We start from the raw sequence: 21,471 nt of genomic DNA, 5'->3' as shown, positions 1-21,471 counted from the left end.
TCCAAGGGTGATTGATTAGAAACTGAATGAGATTCGCCAAGAGAATCTCACCCCATTCTTTAGCCTGTCTTAGTATAAATGTCATTAAATTAATGAACAGATGTTCAGGTGTGAAATTTTAGGTCAGATTAATCATTGCCACAGTCAAGTGAGGCATTTCAGCATTGATAACAGACAGACCCAAATTCTTATGGCAGTTTATTCTACATGCCCTTCTGTTGTCCCATAAAGGGACAGAAGCCACTTTGAATGAAACATCACAAACATGGTGTGTGATTTGTTTTGTCATCTGTTTCATTTCCCTGATGTAAAGAGAGCTAGTTATTATCTCATCTGTAATTATTACTCTCATAATTACTAACTGTCTCTTGGATAACATCTCAATAGATTTCCAGAGAATAGAAGTCAAAGTCTAAACATTAGAATATAAAAACCCTTCTTGTGATTCTATGCAAGGGAGAGGGCAGAGGAAGGGGAAGGATTTCTGCTGTTGTCTATGTTGAGTTGTAAGATAGGATCTTGATCTGTGAATTGGTAGTGTAGTGTGGTTCCTGTCAAGGTGGAATATTGTGCTGAGGATTGTATTGAAACTAAGGGTCATGTTTCACATGGAAGTAAGGGTGTTTGAGGATGAGAAATAATATTTGCCTCAGCATGCTATTGTTTCTTGTGCCCCTTCTCTTTCATCTGCCACATTTGGTGTGCAAACGTACCAGGAGTTGCATCATCCATGATCTGTCCAGAATTCCACATGAATACTACCAACCTGGTGATCTTATTGTTGGCGGCCTTGCTTCTCACCTCTTTTCTGCTTTTGACCAAGAAGACTTCAAAGAAAGGCTAACTACCCATCAACTTCTTAATACCTTGTAAAGACTTCATATGTCATATAATACATTCCTAAGCTCTAACCAGGCTTACTCAGAAGCATGTGCCACTGGTTTCAGTGGGATTTACTTCCAGGCAGAGGTGGGGGGACGGGACTATTGCTAAGCTGAAGAATTACCTAGTTAAGATGGAAAGCCCTTATCTGTTCTGAATATTGAACTTCACCTCAGGAAGCTTGGGCTGAGAGCTCTTAAGAGGTGGGGTTCCAAGACCCCCAGATATTCACATCCAAGTAGGATACTCCTAGTTAAAAATATGTCACAGGTTTGGAAATTATGAGAACCACTCCATTAAACTAGGCTATCTACTTCTCTGCGTTTTGATACACATTTTTAATTGGATCAAATCAGTACCTCTATATAAATGTTTTGTATATTTCTGTGCTTTGTGGTTTAAAAATGCTTTCTATCCTCTGTTGAAGGTCTCTGTTTCTGTCAGTGTGTGAGTGTCAAAGTTTGATGCTTTGTGCTCTTAATGTTGTGCAGACCTGTTCAGTTATAGCTACTTGGTGATAGGAAGACAGGAAGGGGAAAGAGATTCAATTGCATTTAATATTTATAGGCAGGGCCTGGAACAGGTACATTCATTCTGCTTGGCCTTGGGAACAACAGACAGTGATTGGCTGAAGGTTCTGAACAGTGAAGAAATGGCAGTTAGCTGTCAGTTGGGAGAAGTAATGAGTGAGGTGTGAGGCAAAGACAAGAGAAAGCTGAGGTAAAAGTGGACGACTGAGACTTAAATAGTTAGGTATTTATCCCCAGATTGTCAAGATTTGCTGTAGTGAAGATCAGAACAAGTGAGCTGGTATGTCTTTTAGGCTAGGAAGGTTCCCATTTCTTACCAGAAGAATGCCATAAAAGCAGGTTTCTTAAGAGCTCAACTGTTCAAACAGCCAGAAATACAATTGGCTAAATTCTGAGGTCAGAGGCAGATTGGTTCAGCTGCTAGGTACAGTCTGTTAGTGAATTGGGCAAAAGTAGCGGTTCAGGGAATTTGGTCTGAGGTCATAATTTTCAGAGACTGGTGTCAGCAACAGCATCTCTTGAATCTTTAGAAAGTGTTGCGTGCAACTTGCAGATCTCTTTAACATGATGCCCTTAAACCAGCAAGAGACTACAACCAGCTCACAAGCCAAGACTAACATTTACCCAAACTTCAGAAGTTTGGTGTAGGCTTCTCACTGCGAGAAGTGAGGTTACAGGGAACCAGGCAGAGGGACTTCTCGGTGGTGGCACCTGCCCAGTGGAACACCCTTCCAGAGGATGTCAAGGCAATAAGCAACTATCTTACTTTTAAAAGACATCTGAAGGCAGCCCTGTTTAGGGAAGTTTCCAATGTTTATTGCTGTATTGTGTTTTTACAGAGTGGCTGGCAAAACCCAGCCAGATGGGTAGGGTATAAATAATAAATTATTATTATTATTAACAGCATCTCTTGAATCTTTAGATAGCGTTGTCAAGTATATGTAGGACCCGAAAGTAAGTATCAGTATTCCCTTATTAGAGATAGAGGCAGGATTCAAATCAGTTCACATTTAAATGTGAACCTACCAAAATTAGCATGCTCTAAAAAGATAACAAAACCAAAACACAACTATCATTTGAAATTTATACAATGCATTCTTTTAGGGAAAATTGCTTTGCGGATACGTGTATACTAGGGAACTATTTGCAGTAAAATAGAGAAGAATAATTCTGAAGCCGTTTTTAAAAATTGCATAGCATATTTTCCAAGGGTGCAGCTTAAAATTCTCTTTGCAGTGTGGTGGCAAGGAACTACCAGCATATTCTAGCTTTGGTGTTTGCTGTCAAGGAGATCAATGAGAACCCCAAGATCTTACCTAATATCACCCTGGGCTTCCACATCTATGACAGTTACTTCAGTGAAAGGATGACTTACAGGGCCGCTCTGAACCTTCCCTCCACACTTGTCCCCAACTACAAGTGCCACACGCAGAAATCTCTGATGGCAGCTATTGGGGGACTGGACTTTGATACCTCCCTCCAAATGGCAGACATTCTGGACATTTACAAGATCCCCCAGGTAAGATACCACCTTGGCGACTTCATACTTATTTACCATCCTATTTTCTATCCAGAAAGGTTTTGTACAGTAGAGAAGGAAGCTGCTATCCTCAAAGCTGCTATCCTCAGAGCTGGGACTCAGACTATCAGGAGGCAGTTGTGCACACATTGTGGCACTTGAGTGGGATTCTGTGCATTAGTGGTTTGATAGATGTGTGGAAAGGAAGTTAAGACACCATGAAACGAGAAGCTGAAATGCAGTGATGAAGAAAAAGGGATGAAATGGAGAAAGAAAATGGAGGAGAGGAAAGCAGCAGTGCAGGAAACCAAGGACTACAAACTCAAGAAGGAAAAATGGGGGGGGGAGAGGGGAAAAGGAATGCAAGGAAGTGGGCATGCGGGGGTGGCAGAGGATGAGGCAGAAGCTGAGAAGCTCCATGGAGGCAAGATCTGTTGCCCTTCCCAACTTTCTGGAACCTGCCTTCTTAAGGCAACTGGCTCATTTCACCTTCTGTGTGGTCAGGCCCTCAATGGACATATGCAGTCTGTCTTCCACATTTACAGATTATGCTTCTTTATTTCCTTCTAGCTCACTTATGGCTCCTTTGCTCCAGAGGATGCTGATCAAAGCCAAGCCACTTCCTTCTACAGGATGGTGTCCAATGAAGCCCATCAGTACACTGGGATTGTTGAGATACTTCTGCACTTTGGTTGGACGTGGGTTGGATTGCTTGCTAATGGAGACAGTGGAGAGAGATTTATTCAGACGCTGAAACCTCTGCTTTCCCAGAAAGGTATTTGCTTGGCCTTCTCACAGACAAACCTGAAAACGACATATTTGGCTGAGTACTATGTCATGTATTTCCACCGGGTCCAAATTTATCAAGCTATTATGGAAAGTAAAGCCATGGTGGTGGTTGTCTATGGAGCAACAAGGTCCATGCTTGCCTTGCGAACAATGCTAGCACTAGGTTTACTGGAAAATGTGACCAAAACCTCTGAGGGCAAGGTGTGGATTCTGACAGCACAGCTGGATTTCATAGCAATGACCTATCAAATGAGCATGGATATGCAAGTCTTTCATGGTTCCCTCTCCTTTACATTTCATTCAAATGTGGTGCAAGGTTTCAAAGCCTTTCTTCAGGCACAAAATCCTTTTGAGGAAGATGGAAATGGCTTTCTCAAGCAGTTCTGGGCACAGGTATTTCTCTGTTTATTTCCAAACCCCAATACAGAGGAGCAGGTCAGTGGAGCCTGCACTGGAGAGGAGAAGCTGGAAGATCTCACTTCGTCTGCTTTTGAGATGACCATGTCTGGCCACAGCTACAGTCTCTATAATGCTGTCTATGCCACAGCACATGCTCTACATGCCATGTTCTTGTCCAGGACCAAGTACAGGGTAATGGTGGCAGGCGGGATGCAGGAGCTTCAGAAATTCCAGCCCTGGCAGGTAATTCTTTTCATGAGATACATTTTATTTGACCTGGGCAGTGATACATAAAACAGTACTCTGGGGAAAAAAATGAAGCTTCAGTGTAAGACCATATTCTCCCCTTGTGTGCAGAGAAACTGCTCGTTAAGGTAGCATAGTGAAATATCAGGCCACCTTGCTTACAGCTGTTAAGCAGGAGGACCCAATCCTGCACTACCCTTCTTTTTTGTGAGCAACTTCCTTTGTGTGCATGGCAAAACATGCAGCAACCAGAAGCATGGAAATACATACTGTATAACCTTAAAATATGCCCTTTCCCGTGAATTCCAGAATATCCCACTTCACTAGCACAAAAATACATCACATGCTTAGTAGCTCCTACATGGTTTACTTACAAAACTCTTCAAAGTTCAAAGGTTTTTTGGAACACAGCACTCAGAAAAAAGTTGCAGAAGCAGAAGACATAGCTTAGTTACAAAATGGTAAAAGTTCCTAAACTTTTTATTGGTATAGAAAATGGTTGTTCCAGACTACATTCTTTTCTGAAAGAAGCAGCTTCTTAAATCCATCTGGCTGTAAGGAACAGCTCAGAACTCCACTCAAACCAAATTCACACACAGAATTAGCAGAACAGAAGGCTTTGTTGTCCATTTCCTCCCAAGGTAAGGGGAAGTGACATAGGCCAAGCCTGTCAGGACAATTTACTCTACAGCATTAAACCCTTTATGTATGTATTACAAGACATTTGCATTACTTCAGAGTTACTGTTTTCCTTTCAATGCAGCTCCACCCCTTTCTTAGGAGTGTCTCCTTTAACAACTCTGCTGGGGAAACGGTATTTTTTAGTGCGAACAGGGAAGTAGAAGCTGGCTTTGATATTACCAACCTGGTCACTTTCCCAAATAACTCCTTCATGAGAGTCAAGGTTGGAAGGGTAGGTGGGGAGGCTGCTGCAGACCAACATTTCACCCTTGATGACAACAGAATGGTGTGGCACAGAAGCTTTCACCAGGTGAGGCTTAATTCCTACATCTATGAGACATAGGAAAAGAGAATGTTATTCTACTTACAGATCATCCGTCCAGCAAATACCTGCCTTTCCAGCCAGATTCGAAACATTTTCCCCTGCACTGCTTAAGAATAAGAGAGTTGGAAGTCATCCCGAAGGTCATGTTGTCCGGGATACAGGAATCTCAACATAAGATGACCTTGCTGGCTCAGATCAATGCCCAGCTAGTGCAGAATAATGCCATTGGCCAGTCTTGTCCAGCATCTGGATATGGCATGTGGCTTTTGGCTTGGGGCTCTTTTCGTCCCTGTGTGTTTCATGTGTCTCTTGGGAAGAAGATGCAGATGTTTGCTGCTTGCAGTTCAAATGTATGATGATTGAGAAGGAAGTAGGGGCTGTGAAGGTTTGTGGGTAGCTATTCTTTGTCACCAAGTGTAGAATGAGGAAAGGGGCTTCTTAGATAGGAGGAGAATCAGCCCTCCTCAAGAAGGCTTGCCTGGCACCTCCCTACATATCTATAGGCACCAGGCAAAAACATTCCCAAGCCATTAGTGAATTAAACTATTTATGGTCTTTCAAACTGGGATGTTACTGTTTCTGTTTGTCATGCTTTTCCTTTTTATGTTTTTATAATGTGAACTGCCCTGTGGCATGTAAAATAAATAAATAAATAAATAAGTTTCTGATAGTGGCCAACCAGACACTTGTAGGACATGATCATAAGACCTCTCTCCCCTTTTGTGGTTTCTGACAACTGGTATCCAGCACCATACTGCCTCTGACCATTGAGTAAAAGCAGTCCCTCCACCAAGGGGTGGTGGTCTCCGATAGGCTTCTCTTCCATTAGTTTTTCCAATCATCTTTTAAAGTCAGCCAAGTTGATGCCCATCACTGTCTCTTGTAGAATTGGATCTCATAGTTTTATCTATGAAAAAGTGCCCCAATCAATCAAAAATTAACTTCATTGGATATCTCTGAGTTCTAGTATTATGAGAGAGGGAGAAAAGCTTTTCCTTACCCTCTTCCCCATTATCTACATGAGCAGGTTTCACCCCTTTCTGAGTGTAATCCAAGTTGCCCTCCTGGTTCCAGGAAGGAAAAGAAGGAGGGGGAGCCATTCTGCTGCTATGATTGTGTCCCGTGTCCTCAAGGCAAGATTTCATCCCAGAAGGGTAAGAGACACAGGATATATAATCTTCCAACTGTATGTCATGTTAGAAGTTGAGGAAAAGGATAAATAAATTAGTGGTGATGTGTGCATTTTTGTACATATTGTTTGATTGGAGAACTGCATTACAAATGTTTAGAGAAGTACACATTTTTAAGGGAATCTGTACTTTGGTCAGTGTGTTGGTTCAAGGAGTGCAATGTAGATAGCCTTCTCATTCAAGTGGCATAAAAACCAAATTTCTCCTCCATCCCTATTGGCACATAGCCCCCCAAAAAGAAATATGGACCTTCTCCAAAAAGAAAAAAGAAAAAAAAGGAATGGTTTGATGCCCATTATCTAATTTTTGTTACAGGTTAAGGTACAGCAGACAATTTTGACCTAAATGCACCAGTGATATGACTGGGCAGGAGACACCTATCTTAATTCAGGCAATAAAAAATAAACATGCGTATGGCTGATGCACGATCGCACACCCGGGTGGGGTGGAAAGGGGTCTGCATGGGTGTGGAATGGGGCTGGGAATGGAACCCCTGTGTACAAAGTTCATGGACTGTACTTGTTCTGAACAATAACAATGTGGTTTATGGGAAGTTAGCAAGCCATCACAGGACACCGCACATAACCCAACACAAAGGTTGAGGTGGGATTCTCATGCATCACTTTCAGTTTGGTTACTCTGGAAATATCTGTGATAACTCTAATTTAACCTTAAGTGTTCCATACTCACAACATGTAGCTACTATCCTAACATCTGAAATCTGAACGCATTACTTTCTTTCCAGACATGGAAGATTGCGTTGGGTGCCCCAAAGACCACTATCCAAACATGGAACAATCGCAATGCATTCCAAAGACCATCAGCTTCCTCTCCGTTAAAGAGCCTCTGGGGATGAGCTTAGCATTGATTGCTCTTTCTCTCTCTCTCCTCACAGTGGTGGTCCTAGTCATTTTCATTAAACATCGGGACACACCAATTGTCAGAGCAAACAATCGGGACCTCACCTACACTCTCCTCACTTTCCTCCTGCTCTGCTTCCTCTGCCCATTGATCTTCCTCAGCCCTCCAGAAAGAGTGAGCTGCCTGCTCCGACAAATGGCTTTTGGCCTTGTTTTCACAGTGACCGTTTCTTGTGTTCTGGCCAAAACTGTCATGGTGGTTCTGGCCTTTGTGGCCACCAAACCAGGATCCAGAATGAGGAAGTGGGTGGGGAAAAGATTTGGAAGTGCCATTGTGATTTCTTGTTCTCTTATTCAAGCTGCCATTTGCACTGTGTGGTTAGGAATCTTTCCCCCATTTCCTGATTCTGACATGCACTCAATGAGGAGAGAAATCATTCTAGGCTGCAACGAAGGTTCAGTTGTCCTGTTTTACTGTGTCCTGGGCTACATGGGCTTTTTGGCCATTATCAGCTTTGTTGTGGCGTTTTTTGCCAGGAAACTGCCTGAGACTTTCAATGAGGCCAAATTCATCACCTTCAGCATGTTCTTGTTTTGTAGTGTTTGGATCACCTTTGTTCCAGTGTACCTGAGCACCAAGGGGAAATACATGGTGGCTGTGGAGATCTTCTCCATCTTAGCCTCCAGTGCTGGCTTACTGGGCTCCATCTTTGCTCCCAAATGCTACATCATTGTGTTGAGGCCGGATCTGAACAGCAAGGAGCAGTTAATAAAGAGGAAATAATAAATTATCCTATCATCTTTGTGGGGTTTTTCCTACCAAAATATGAGCAATGTAATCTCTCTTTATCCACACCATTCAATTATGTTGTACCAGGCATAGCTCACTTTGGGAGGGAATTGGTAATCAGGCCTCTTGCTTTCCTTCGCTTTACCTGAGAAGCACATTTTAGGTCTGAGCTGGTTTCCTCATACTCAGACCACCTGGTTCTTAGAAGCCTCCCTTGCATTCCTATACCAAGAATTTGGAACTTTCAGCATTGTAAATAAGCCTTGTTTTGCTGCCTGTGTTTTCTGACTGTTGTGTGGGAAAGCACATGAACCTTGCCTTTGAAGAGTTCATAGGTATTACCAGTTCTTAACTTAACAAATGTGTGGTCTTATTCTATGCTAAGGGAAGATGGAGGTCATATTTTAAAGGTCTAGCAAACTATATTTCCCCACTTTAATTTGCTGCATATTTTGTGATTTAAAATCTCGGGTGGAAATCTCTCACCAAAGAATTTGTGCCCCAAACCTGGATCTTGGCATCCAGAGCATTCTCCTTTGTTGATACCTATTTTTCCTTCCTTCCAATGGAAACCACGTACAAAACTCAGCCCTTTTCACCATTCTTTTGTCTTGGCATAATTGTCAGAAAACTAATGAACTGGTGTTCAGGTGGGAAATTTTGGGAGGTCAGATTTATTAATGCTGACCAGTGCAAATAATTAGAGACTGGCTAACTGTTCTTCTCTTCCTCAGTGCTGTTAATTCTGCATGCCCTTTTGTTGTCCCATAAATAGACAGAAACCACTTTGGATGAAAAATCAGAAGCAGGGGGGTTTTTTTGGTCATTTTCTGAGAGGTTGTTATTACCTCATCTGTAATTATCACTTTCATCATGACTTAGTCTCCCTTGGATAATGTCTCAGTAGATTTCCATGGAATACTAACCAATGTCAAAACATGGGTATTATAACCTCTTCCTGCCATTCTAAGCAAGGGAGAGGACAGAGGAAGAGGAAGGATTTTCACTTTTCTTTTAATCAACTTGTAAAATAGGATTTTAATTTGTGAATTGTTAGAGAAGTGCTGTTCACGACAAGGCAGAATCTTGTACTGAGTGGTTGTTAAGCAAGGTTCATGTGCTGGATGGAAATAAGGGTGTTTGATTAGAAAGAATATTTGCTTCAGTATGCTGCTGTTTATTGTGCCCCTTCTCTTTCATCTGCTACATTTGGTGTGCAATCAGACCACGAGTTGCACCATCCATGATCTGTCCAGCATTCCACATGAATACCACCTACCTGGTGATCTTATTGTTGGCGGCCTTGCTTCCCACCTCCTTACTGCTTTTGATGAAGAAAACTTCGAAGAGAGGCTAACTATCCATCAACTTCTTAATAACTTGTAAAGAATTCAAATGTCAAGTAATCAGCTGATACTGAAATATCCCTCAGCTCTAACCAGGCCTATTTAGAAGCTAGTTCCACTGATTTCAGTGGAATTTACATCCAGGCAGATGGTGTGGGGGTATTTACAAAGCTGAGGAGTTGCCTTGGAAGAAGGGAGATGCAGATCTGAATGTGTCAGTGAGATGAGAGAGCCTGGTCTTGTTGATGTGTTCTCTCCTCCCCACATCCCACCGAACCTCTTCGAAGTAGAGGTTAACAAGAGAACTCACAGATTAAACCTCCCTAGTTTAAGATGGAAAGCCCTTCTCTGTTGTTAATGCTCACCTCAGAAAATCTCATGTGAGGGGTCTTAAAGGCTCACTTCTCCTTTGAGGTGGCACTCAAAGAGCCCCTGATGTTCTCATCTAAATCAAGCTAGACAGTTGTGTTTATAATTTATAGACAGGGCCTGGATCAGATATATTCAGACTGTATTCAGCTGAAGGTAGTGATCAGTGAAGAAATGTCAGTTAACTGTCAGTTGGGAGAAGTTCTGAGGGAGGTGTGAGTTCCAATTGAGCAGTAAAGATCAGGTTTTCTGGGAGGAAAATGGCAGGACTAGGGGAAGTCTGAATGAGCCCTACATTAAGCTAAAATGCTGCTCAGTTCATACCAGAAGAACATTAGAAACGCAGATTTCTTAAAGGAGCTCAGCTGTCCAAGTAGGCAGGAACATAATCTGAGGAGTTTGCCAGTCAGAGGCAGACTGTACCTAGCTGCTCAACTAATCTGTGTGTGAACTGGACAGGAGGGGAAGGCTTAGGGAAGTTGGTATGAGAAAAAGATTTAGATGCTGGTGTCAGCAAGAATATCTCTTCTATCTTCAAGAAGCCTTGTCAAGTATATGATGTACCCCAAAGTAAACATCAATATTCCATTACTGGAAAGGGGATCATTCAAATCAGTTCATATTCAAATGTGACACTACAAAAAAAAGAAAGATGTTCTAAAAATATATCAGAAATAAAACACAGCCATCATTTGAAATTCACACTTCTCCGAATTGTTCAATGCAGATCCCCAGCTAAACAATATAAACAAAAAAGAATATCTGGAGGTCCCTAAAGTATCCCTTAAAATGCATAGATTAGTGTAAGTGGAATACAAGCGGAATACAATGCATTCCTGTGGGAAAATTCTTCTGCAGATATGCAGATATTAGGGTACAATTTGCACTAAGATACTGAAGATTCATACAGAAGCCCATTTTTAAAGAATAATGCATAGGATATCCCCCAATGATATAGCATAAAATTCTCATTGCAGTATTGTGCCAAAGAACTACCAGCATATTCTGGCCTTGGTATTTGCTGTCAAGGAGATCAACGAGAACCCCAAGTTCTTACCCAATATTACACTGGGATTCCACATCTATGACAATTACTTTGATGAAAGGATGACCTACTGGGCTGCTCTGAACTTTCCCTCGACACTTATAGCCAACTACAAGTGCAACATCCAGAGACACCTGGTGGCAGTTATTGGGGGACTGGACTTTGATACCTCCATCTACCTGGCAAACATCTTGGGCATCTACAAAATTCCCCAGGTAAGATGCTGCCTTGGGCATTTCACACTCATTCACCATGATATTTTCTATGCAGAAAGGATTTGTATAATAGAGAAATAGTTGTGAGAGACAAAGGAGAGTGATTCTGCCCTTCAGAAAAAGTGTTCCCAGTGTGCTTTGCACAGTTAAATAGAATGCATAGCATCAAATTGTCAGTGTCTGTGGATGAAGAGAAGGTAATGGGATGGTGGAAGAGTTCTCATCTCACCCCACTTCCTTATCCACACACACCTAAAAACATGTATCAAATTCCATTCTGCTGACTGACACCCTCTCACCTTTGCTCCATGGCCTGCTGGTTGGAGACGGAAGCTGCTCACTTGCAAAGGTGGAAGCCTGCCAGTCAGGAGTCAGCTGCCCACACATTGTGGCACTTGATGGGGATTCTGTGCCTTAGTGATTTGAGAGAAGAAGGGAAGACACCATGAAATCAGGAGCTGAAATGCTGCGGTGAAGCAAAGTGAAAGAAACAGGGAGAAGAAAGCAGCAACACAGGAAGGCATAGAGGAAAAAGTGGAGAAAGAAAAGGAGGAGGGAGGAGAGGAAAACAGGTGTGCAGGAAACTGGGCATGCAGGGGTGGCAGAGAAGGAGGTGGAGGCTGAGAAACAGAGTGCAATCTGCCACCCCCCTCCCAGCTTTCTGGAACCTGCCTTCTTAAGGCAACTGGCTCATTTTGCCTCCCAGGTGGGAAGGCCCTGGATGCACATACCCAGTCCATTTGCAATAATAGATGATGCTCCTTTATTTCCCTTTAGCTCACTTATGGCTCCTTTGCTCCAGAAGATCCTGGTCAAAGCCAATCTACTTCCTTCTATAGGATGGTGCCCAATGAAGCCCATCAGTACACTGGGATTGTTGAGTTACTTCTGCACTTTGGTTGGACATGGGTTGGGTTGCTTGCTGCAGAAAGTGGAGAGAGATTTATTCAGACGCTGAAACCTCTGCTCTCCCAGAAAGGCATTTGCTTGGCCTTTGCAGAAACAAACCTGAAAACGACACATTTGGCTGCATACTATGCCATGTATTTCCAGCTGATCCAAATTTATCAAGCTATTCTGGAAAGTAAAGCCAAAGTGGTGGTTGTCTATGGAGGAACCAAGTCCATGCTTACATTGCGAACAATGGTAGCACTAGGTGAAATGGAAATCGTGACCAAGATATCTGTCGGCAAGGTGTGGATTCTGACAGCACAACTGGATTTCACAGCATTGAGCCATCAAATGAACTGGGATATGCAAGCCTTCCAGGGTTCCCTATCCTTTGCAGTTCATTCAAATGTAGTACAAGGATTCAAATTCTTTCTTGAGGCACAAAATCCTTTTGCGGCAAATGGAAATGGCTTTGTCAAGCAGATCTGGGCACAAGTATTTCTCTGTTCATTTCCAAACTCCAGTACAGAGGAGCAGGCCAGTGGAACCTGCACTGGAGAGGAGAAGCTGGAGAATCTCCCTTCGTCTGCTTTTGAGATGACCATGTCTGGCCACAGCTACAGTCTCTATACTGCTGTCTATGCCATAGCACATGCTCTACATGCCATGTTCTTGTCCAGGACCAAATACAGGGCAGCGGTGGAAGGAGGGATACAGGAGCTTCAGCCTTGGCAGGTAATGCCTATCATGGGATATACTTTATTAGACGTAGGCAGTGATATGTAAAACAGTACCCTGAAAAAATTCAAACTCTACATTCTCCGCTTCTGTGCAGAGAAGCTGCTCATTAAAGACTAGCACAGTGAAGTATCAGACCATCTTGATTTTAAAAAAACAAAAAAAAGTTTTTACAAATTCATTCACATGCATAGTATTATTACAGATATTTAAACTTGCACAAGATTCTTCTGAATCTCAAGATTTCCCTCCTCCCCATCATTGATTCTTTAAATAACTTTTTAAATTGCATATTATAAATCCATCTAATTTACCATCCTTCATTGTACCCAAGTCCTATGTATCATTGCAAGAGTTGTTTAAAGTCTGCCAATGAGTTCAAGTTTTTACAGTGGTCTTTCAAGTACAATATATATCTGTCCCATTCTTTGTTGAAGTTTTGATCCTCCTGAGTTCTGATTTTCCTGGTTAATCTTGCCATCTCTGCATAGCCCAATAGTTTCATCGGTCAGTCTGCCCCAGTAGGTATCTTGTCGTCTTTACATCTCTGGGCAAGAAGCATCGTTGCAGCTGTTGTAGCATACATAAACTGTCTTTTCAGTTCCTTCGGTATCTCTGCACCAACAATTCCTAACAAAAAGCCTTCTGGGTTTTTTTAACAGTAGCTATTTTAAACCTTTTTTAAAAAATTCAATGTATATCATTTCACAAAATTCCTTTACCACTTTACAATTTCACCACATATTATAAAAGGTGCCTTCCTTTTCCTTACATTTCCAACAAACATTTGAACTTGTCCTATACATTTTTGCTCATTTCCTCTGCAATACATCATTTACATATAATTTTCTTTTAAAGTATAACACGCCGCAAATTTCAAATCCCCTCTCCATAGTTTTTTCCATGCTGCGAACTGTATATTTCTTGCCCATTGAATCATAACCAATTTAACTTCTTCATCTTTAGTAAACCATTCCAATAACAATTTATACATTTTAGAAAATAATTTCACATTATTTTCCAACCATTCTTTCTCAAACCTTGATAGTTTAATAGCAAAACCTTTTCTTTTATCTATTTTAAAGACATCATTCAGCTGGTGATACTGTAACCAATCTGTTAAAAGGTCTCTTATGTCCTCAATTTTTTTCAATTTCAGCTGGTGTTCCTCCTCTACTAATAATTCCCAATATGTTGACCAGCCTTTTCTCATATTCAATTTCTTCACAGAGATCGCTTCTAATGGGGAGAACCACAATGGTGTTTTCTGTTCTAGCCAATTTTTATATTTATCCCATACCACATATAATTACTTTCTTATTTCATGGTTCAGGAATCCTCTGTGTACCTTAACTTTTTCATACCATAGATACGCATGCCAACCAAATCTCTTAGCAGAACCCTCCAAATCCAAAATATCTGTATTTTGTAATGTTATCCATTCCCAAAACCAGCAAAGGCAGGACGCCTCATATTATATTCTTAAATCTGGAAGGGAAAAGCCACCTCTATCTTTAGAGTCTTTTAATAGTTTATGTTTTATTACTGGATTCTTCCCCCTGCCAGATAAATTTTGAAATATCTCTTTGCCATTCCTTAAAGCGCCCTGCCCCACTTATCACAGGAATTGATTGAAACAAAAACGTTATTGGCAATACGTTCTTTTTTATCACAGATGTCCTCCCCCAAAATGATAGATTCATGCTTTATTTCCCACCAATATTCCTTTTACTTCTTCATCTGATCTTATATTTTGTGCCAGTGTCTCTAGTACTAAAATAAACAGTAATGGCAACAGGGGACATCCCTGTCTTGTTCCTTTCATTATTTTACATCCTCCATTATTACATTATTCACAATCAGCTTTGCCTGTTGTTCTGAATAAATTGCATCATTTCCTCTATAAAATGTCTCTCCAAAATCCATCATTTCTAAAAGTCCAGGAAACATTGTCAAAGGCCTTCTTTTGCACCTATAAATATTAATGCTGTGTGCTTATCATTCCTGGCCTACAAATATTCTATTAAATCAATTATATTTCTCATGTTATCCTTCATCTGCCAACCAAGAAGAAAGCTGGCTTAATCTTGATGGATGAAATCCTTTTCATTCTATTTGCCAAAATATTGGCAGTTTGTAGTCATTATTTCATAAAGAGATTGGCCTGCAATTTTTAACTGAAAATAAATCTGTATCTTATTTCGGAATCAGTGTAATATATGCCTCTTTCCGAGATTCTGGCAGTTTCTCTGTATTTAATATTCCATTCATTATATCCTTAAGTGGTTGTGCCAGAAAATCCTGTACTGTATTGGCCCGAATATAAGCTGCACCCAAATAGAAGCTGCACCTTTAAGATTAGAGGGGGGGGGGGAGAGAAAAAGAAAAAAAAACCCTGAATATAAGCCGCTTCATTCCTCGCTGCTCCTGGCTGCATACTGGGGGCAGGGGGGGGGCTGATCTGCATTGCTGGCAGCCTTATCCCTTCCCGGCCTTGGGGGAGAAGATGTGGGACTATGCACGGGGCAGGCACTGCTTTGCCATGCTCCTGGCACTGTTTGCCCAATGCTCCAGGCTACATATCATAAGGTTGCGAATATAAGCTACACATTAACTTTTCACTGTCTGAGTTTGGGAAAAAGGTGGAGCTTATATTCAGGCCAATATGGCAATTTCTTATAATACTTAGCTGATAGTCCATCCGGTCTTGGCGATTTATCAGCTTTAGTCTGGCCTATTCCCTGTTGCATCTCCATCATTGTTACTGGTGCATTCAAAGAACTGATCTTCTCCTTCGGAATTTTTGGTCAGTTGTTCTGCTTTAAATAACCTATTTTTTCTCTGTGTTCCTCACCAGCTCAATATAGCTCTGTGTAATAACAAACTGTTTCCTTATATCTTTTGGATTGTCTACTATTTTCCCTTCTACTTTCAGTTTATTTATTAAATGTTCACTCTCTTTTTTCTTTAACTGCCATGCCAGCAATTTCCCTGGTTTGGGTTATGGTCCAAAAGTGTTCTAAGTTGTATCTCTGTTTTTTTCCTTAAATCCATGTGGCTGTAGGGAGCAGGTCAGAACTCCACACACACCAAATTCACATTTAGAGTGAGCAGAACAAATGGCTTTTTTACCCATTTCCTCCCAAGGTAAGAGGAAGTGATATAGGCCAAGCCTGTCAGGACACCTTACTCTACAGCATTAAACCCTTTATGTATGTATTAAAGACATTTGTATTACTTCAGAGTTTCTCTTTTTCTTTCAATGCAGTTCCACCCCTTTCTTAGGAGTGTCTCCTTTAACAACTCTGCTGGGGAAACGGTATCTTTTAGTGTGAAAAGGGAAGTAGAAGCTGGCTTTGATATTACCAACCTGGTCACTTTCCCAAATAACTCCTTCATGAGAGTCAAAGTTGGAAGGGTAGGTGGGGAGGCTGCTGCAGACCAGGAATTCACCCTTGACGACAACAGAATGGTGTGGCACAGAAGCTTTCACCAGGTGAGGCATAATTCCTACAGCTATGAGAGATAGGTAAAGAGAATGTTATTCGACTTACAGATCATCAGTCCAGCACATACCTGCCTTTCCAGCCAGATTCGAAACATTTTCCCCTGCACTGCTTAAGAATAAGAGAGTTGGAAGTCATCCCAAAGGTCATGTTGTCTGGGATACAGGAATCTCAACATAAGATGACCTTGCTGGCTCAGATCAACGCCCAACTAGTGCAGAATATTGCCATTGGCCAGTCTTGTCCAGCATCTGGATATGGCATGTGGCTTTTGGCTTGGGGCTCTTTTCGTCCAAGTGTGTTTCATGAGTCTCTTGGGAAGAAGATGCAGGTGTTTGCTGCTTGCAGTTCAAATGCATGATGGTTGAGAAGGAAGTAGGGGCTGTCAAGGTTTGTGGGTAGCTATTCTTTGTCACCAAGTGTAGAATGAGGAAAGGGACTTCTTAGATTGGAAAAGAATCAGCCCTCCTCAAGAAGGCTTGCCTGGCACCTCCCTACATATCTATAGGCACCAGGCAGAAACATTCCCAAGCCATTGGTGACTTAAACTATTTATGGTCTTTCAAACTTGGATGTTACTGTTTCTGTTTGTCATACTTTTCCTTTTTATGTTTTTATAATGTAAACTGCCCTGTGGCATGGTATAATAAATAAATAAATAAAGTTCTGAAAGTGGCCATAAGACCTCTCTCCCCTTTTGTGGTTTCTGACAACTGGTATCCAGCACCATACTGCCTCTGACCATTGAGTAAAAGCAGTCCCTCCACCAAGGGGTGGTGGTCTCCGATAGGCTTCTCTTCCATTAGTTTTTCCAATCATCTTTTAAAGTCAGCCAAGTTGATGCCCGTCACTGTCTCCTGTAGAATTGGATCTCATAGTTTTAGCTATACTGCGTGAAAAAGTGCCCCAATCAATCAAATTAGATATCTCTGAGTTCTAGTGTTATGAGATACGGAGAAAAAGCTTTTCCTTACCCTCTTCCCCATTATTTACAAGAGCAGGTTTCGCCCCTTTCTGAGTGTAACCCAAGTTGCCCTCCTGGTTCCAGGAAGGAAAAGAAGGAGGGGGAGCCATTCTGCTGCTATGATTGTGTTCCGTGTCCTCAAGGCAAGATTTCATCCCAGAAGGGTAAGAGAAACAGGATATATAATTTTCAAACCGTATGTCATGTTAGAAGTTGAGGAAAGGATAAATAATTTAGTGGTGAAGTGTGCATTTTTGTACATATTGTTTGAATGGAGAACTGCATCAAAATTGTTTAGAGAAGTACACATTTTTAAGGGAATCTGTACTTTGTTCAGTGTGTTGGTTCAAGTAGGGCAATGTAGCCTTCTCATTCAAGTGGCCAATTTCTCCTCCATACCTATTGACAGATAGCCCCCACAAAGGAATATGGACCATCTCCTAAAAAGAATTGGTTTGTGACCCATGATCTAATCTTTGTTACAAGTTAAAATACAGCAGGGAATTTTGAACTAAATGCACCAGTGATATGACTGGGCAGGAGACACCTATCTTAATTCAGAAAATAAAAAATAAACATGCGTATGGCTGATGCATGATCGTACACCCAGGCACGGCGGAATGCGTTCAACCTAGTATGTGGGGGTGTAATGGGGCTGGGAATGGAACTCCTGTGTAAAATAGTCATGGACTGTACCTGTTCTGAACAATAACAATGTGGTTTATGTGGAGTTAGCAAGCCATCACAGGACACCCCACATAACCCAACACAAAGGTTGAGGTGGGATTCAGATGCATCACTTTCAGTTTGGTTACTATGGAAATATCTGTGATGACTCTAATTTAACCTTAAGTGTTCCATACAGCATGTTGTTACTATCCTAACATCTGAAATCTGAACGCATTACATTCTTTCCAGACATGGAAGATTGCGTTGGGTGCCCCAAAGACCACTATCCAAACATGGAACAATCGCAATGCATTCCAAAGACCATCAACTTCCTGTCCGTTAAAGAGCCTCTGGGGATGAGCTTAGCATTGTTGGCTCTTTCTCTCTCTCTCCTCACAGTGGTGGTCCTAGTCATCTTCATTAAACATCAGGACACACCCATTGTCAGAGCAAACAATCGGGACCTCACCTACACTCTCCTCACTTTCCTCCTGCTCTGCTTCCTCTGCCCATTGATCTTCCTCAGTCCTCCAGAAAGAGTGAGCTGCCTGCTCCGACAAATGGCTTTTGGCCTTGTTTTCACAGTGACCGTTTCTTGTGTTCTGGCCAAAACAATCACGGTGGTTCTGGCCTTTGTGGCCACCAAACCAGGATCCCGAATGAGGAAGTGGGTGGGGAAAAGACTGGCAAGCTCCATTGTGTCTTCTTGTTTCCTTATCCAAGCAGGTATTTGCAGTGTGTGGTTAGGAATCTTTCCCCCATTTCCTGATTCTGACATGCACTCAATGAGGAGAGAAATCATTCTAGGCTGCAATGAAGGGTCAGTTGCCCTGTTTTACTGTGTCCTGGGCTATATGGGCTTTTTGGCCATTATCAGCTTTGTTGTGGCCTTTTTTGCCAGGAAATTGCCTGAGAGCTTCAATGAGGCCAAATTCATCACCTTCAGCATGTTCTTGTTTTGTAGTGTTTGGATCTCCTTTGTTCCAGTGTACCTGAGCACCAAGGGGAAATACATGGTGGCTGTGGAGATCTTCTCCATCTTGGCCTCCAGTGCTGGCTTACTGGGCTCCATCTTTGCTCCCAAATGCTACATAATTGTGTTGAGGCCTGATCTGAACACCAAGGATCAGTTAATAAAGAGGAAATAATAAATTATACCATCATCATTTGGTTTTTTGCCACCAAGCTATGAGCAATATAATCTCTCTTTATCCACATCATTAAATTATGTTATATTCTCTGTCCTGCAATTGTTACGTGCAATTTCTTTTTAAAATCCCCTGGGGTCTCTTTGAGACAGGGGTCCCTGATCTTGTTTTAGCCCTAAGGTTTATTTGGAAAACTAAAAAACTGTCACGAGTACCACAGAATATTGATGCCTAACTAGAACTTCAGAGGGTGATGGATTACAAACTGAACATGAAAAAACAATACACTGAGAGAAAACTTTTATATAGGTCTTGTTGCTTTCTAGATTATTTTTCCTGCTGGTAAGGTTTCAGTAGAGTTGCTACTGTCATGATTAACCAGTCTCAGATATTTCAGTACAGCGAGTCCCCACTTACTTTGGATTATTATCCAGTGTCCCCTCCCACATAAATGAAGATTTGATTAGTGGGGAGCACCCTCTAAACCCTTTGAATGTCTTCTCTACTGCTCTCTCTCCATTCCAGATCTAATATACTGCACCTAAAATACCCATGTGGAATTTTGGGGGCTGACTGGAGGATGTGTGGAAAAGTTGCTGCTTCTGTGCTCTTCTATGCACATTAGCTGTCAGGTGGGGGGGGGGGCTGAGCTGAGCAGCATAAACATCGCCCTGCTGCACCTCCAGTCTCTTCTCTGCCCTCACAAGCCATGAGAACTCTCCAGCTCTCTCGATCCATTTCTGGGTATTAATTATTTAATTATTATTCGTGTTCAGTGGGGGATGCCTGTAGTTATGGACAATATATTCTAGACCATTCCTGGTGAGTTTTTTTAAAACTTAAAATTCAATGGATGACAATTGTGGTATTTTTAATGGTCTTATTGTTATAAGATGGGGCAGAATGCTTCTGAATGAATATTTTGGAATAAAAGTATATTGAACATGAGTGAGATTAAGCTCAGTTTTATTAGAAAATATAATACCACCGCACACTACGTTTAATTATTTCTATATACTGTCCCACCAACCAGTTGAGTGGTGCTTTTCTATCAGGAACACAAATAGTTGTTTGTGCTTGTAAAGAAGGCATGTTTTCTTGACATCTTCCCAGGGCTAAATTCCCATTGCTGCAAACCATGTAAAGAAGTTGAGAGAGATGCTCACAAGTAAGGAAGGTGGAGGGTTTTCTACACCCATTTTCACCACTGGGGACCAGTCTGTGTGTCATGGATTGTAAGTTTTATGGGTGCACAATGTTATTGAACTTTCTCAAAGCTTCTCTGCAGCTGGTGTCATGTGACACTAAAGGTCAAAAACTCGAGAGATAAATATCCTGCTACTGAGCAGTTCTGTATTCATTCTCTATTTTTCTCTTTCTCCTGTACAAATCGACCTGTCTTTATTGTTTCTCTAAATGGATACACTCTTTTGAGCTAGGTTTTGAGCCTTGCCTGGGCATCCAGTGAGAATTTTGGGCTTTAGAACCATTTTAATGCTTTAAGAACCTCAGTAAAATATTACGGAAGAAAGCCTGATGCCTGTGTATGTTTTTCTTTGGGCTCTGTATGGGAGCTGCAAGGGAATTACTTTTCCACCCACCAGCTACTCTACTATTTTCTGACATGCCTTGGAGATACTGCACACAGGCACGAGCCAGGCTTCCCCCTTCCTCCTACAACATCCTGGAGTGTCAACACAAGGGGGCTTGTGAAGAAGGCGCAGCAGAGACTGTACTTTTTGAGAATTCTAAGGAAAAACCATCTTCCGCAGAAACTGCTGCTTGCCTTCTATCACTGTGCCATTGAGAGCGTGCTCACTTATGGCTTATGTGTGTGGTACGGAAGCTGCACTACCCAGGACAGGATGGGGTTGTGCAGAGTTGTTAAGGCAGCAGAGAGCATTGTTGGCTGCCCACTCTCCACCTTAGAGCAGATTTATGCCACAAGGTGCCATAGGAAGGCACTGGACATAGTAAAAGATCCATCGCATCCTGGTCACTGTCTCTTTGAGCTCCTGCTGTCGGGACGGAGATACAGGACGATGAAAGACAAGAACGAGCCATCTTAAGAACAGCTTCTTCTCCAGAGCGATCTCGGCCCTGAATGGGAAGCCTGGACTTTGAAAGTCATCTAATCTTCCTTGCTATACTATACTGTATTGTTTAATTAGTGTTTTTATGGAGCAGTCAAGTAATTTCGTTGTCCCCGAGAGGAGGCAATGACAATAAAGATATTATTATTATTATTATTATTATTATTATTATTATTATTATCAGGAAATAGCTCAGTTGATTCCAAATCGATGGAAACCAGTTGAAACCAAAACACAGTCCCCACCATTTACCAAGAAGTCACCAAGGCCAATATG

The 21,471-nt window shown here is 41.7% G+C and overlaps 3 protein-coding genes across 3 annotated transcripts in view; all 3 read left to right on the top strand.

The window, feature by feature from the left end:
* LOC310690530 (vomeronasal type-2 receptor 26-like) overlaps positions 1-21,471 on the top strand; it is a 44,185-nt gene that overhangs the window by 11,147 nt on the left and 11,567 nt on the right. Inside the window, exons 3-6 of the mRNA XM_083469635.1 lie at positions 3,502-4,362; positions 5,129-5,356; positions 6,399-6,525; positions 7,307-8,878. Coding sequence (XP_083325761.1) covers positions 3,502-4,362; positions 5,129-5,356; positions 6,399-6,525; positions 7,307-8,205 — 2,115 coding nt within the window. The 3' untranslated portion in view covers positions 8,206-8,878. The remainder of the gene's footprint in view (positions 1-3,501; positions 4,363-5,128; positions 5,357-6,398; positions 6,526-7,306; positions 8,879-21,471) is intronic.
* The window catches only part of LOC310690471 (uncharacterized protein), an 88,033-nt gene continuing 70,179 nt past the window's right edge, over positions 3,618-21,471 (top strand). Inside the window, 1 exon segment of the mRNA XM_083469403.1 lies at positions 3,618-3,706. The gene's annotated coding sequence lies outside the window, so the exon portion shown is untranslated.
* Positions 8,915-19,102, top strand: LOC310690824 (vomeronasal type-2 receptor 26-like; the record flags this gene model as incomplete). The annotated part of the gene is made up of 6 exons (XM_083470400.1): positions 8,915-9,593; positions 10,904-11,186; positions 11,964-12,812; positions 16,084-16,311; positions 17,323-17,449; positions 18,204-19,102. The coding sequence occupies exons 1-6, from the start codon at positions 9,379-9,381 to the stop codon at positions 19,100-19,102; spliced, it is 2,601 nt and encodes an 866-aa protein (XP_083326526.1). The 5' UTR covers positions 8,915-9,378.

Source organism: Podarcis liolepis, assembly GCF_965112155.1.
Source record: "Podarcis liolepis genome assembly, chromosome: 13".
NCBI classification, from domain to species: Eukaryota; Metazoa; Chordata; class Lepidosauria; order Squamata; family Lacertidae; genus Podarcis; species Podarcis liolepis.
Note: the sequence above shows the minus strand (reverse complement) of the source record. Positions and strands in the feature narration are given on the sequence as shown.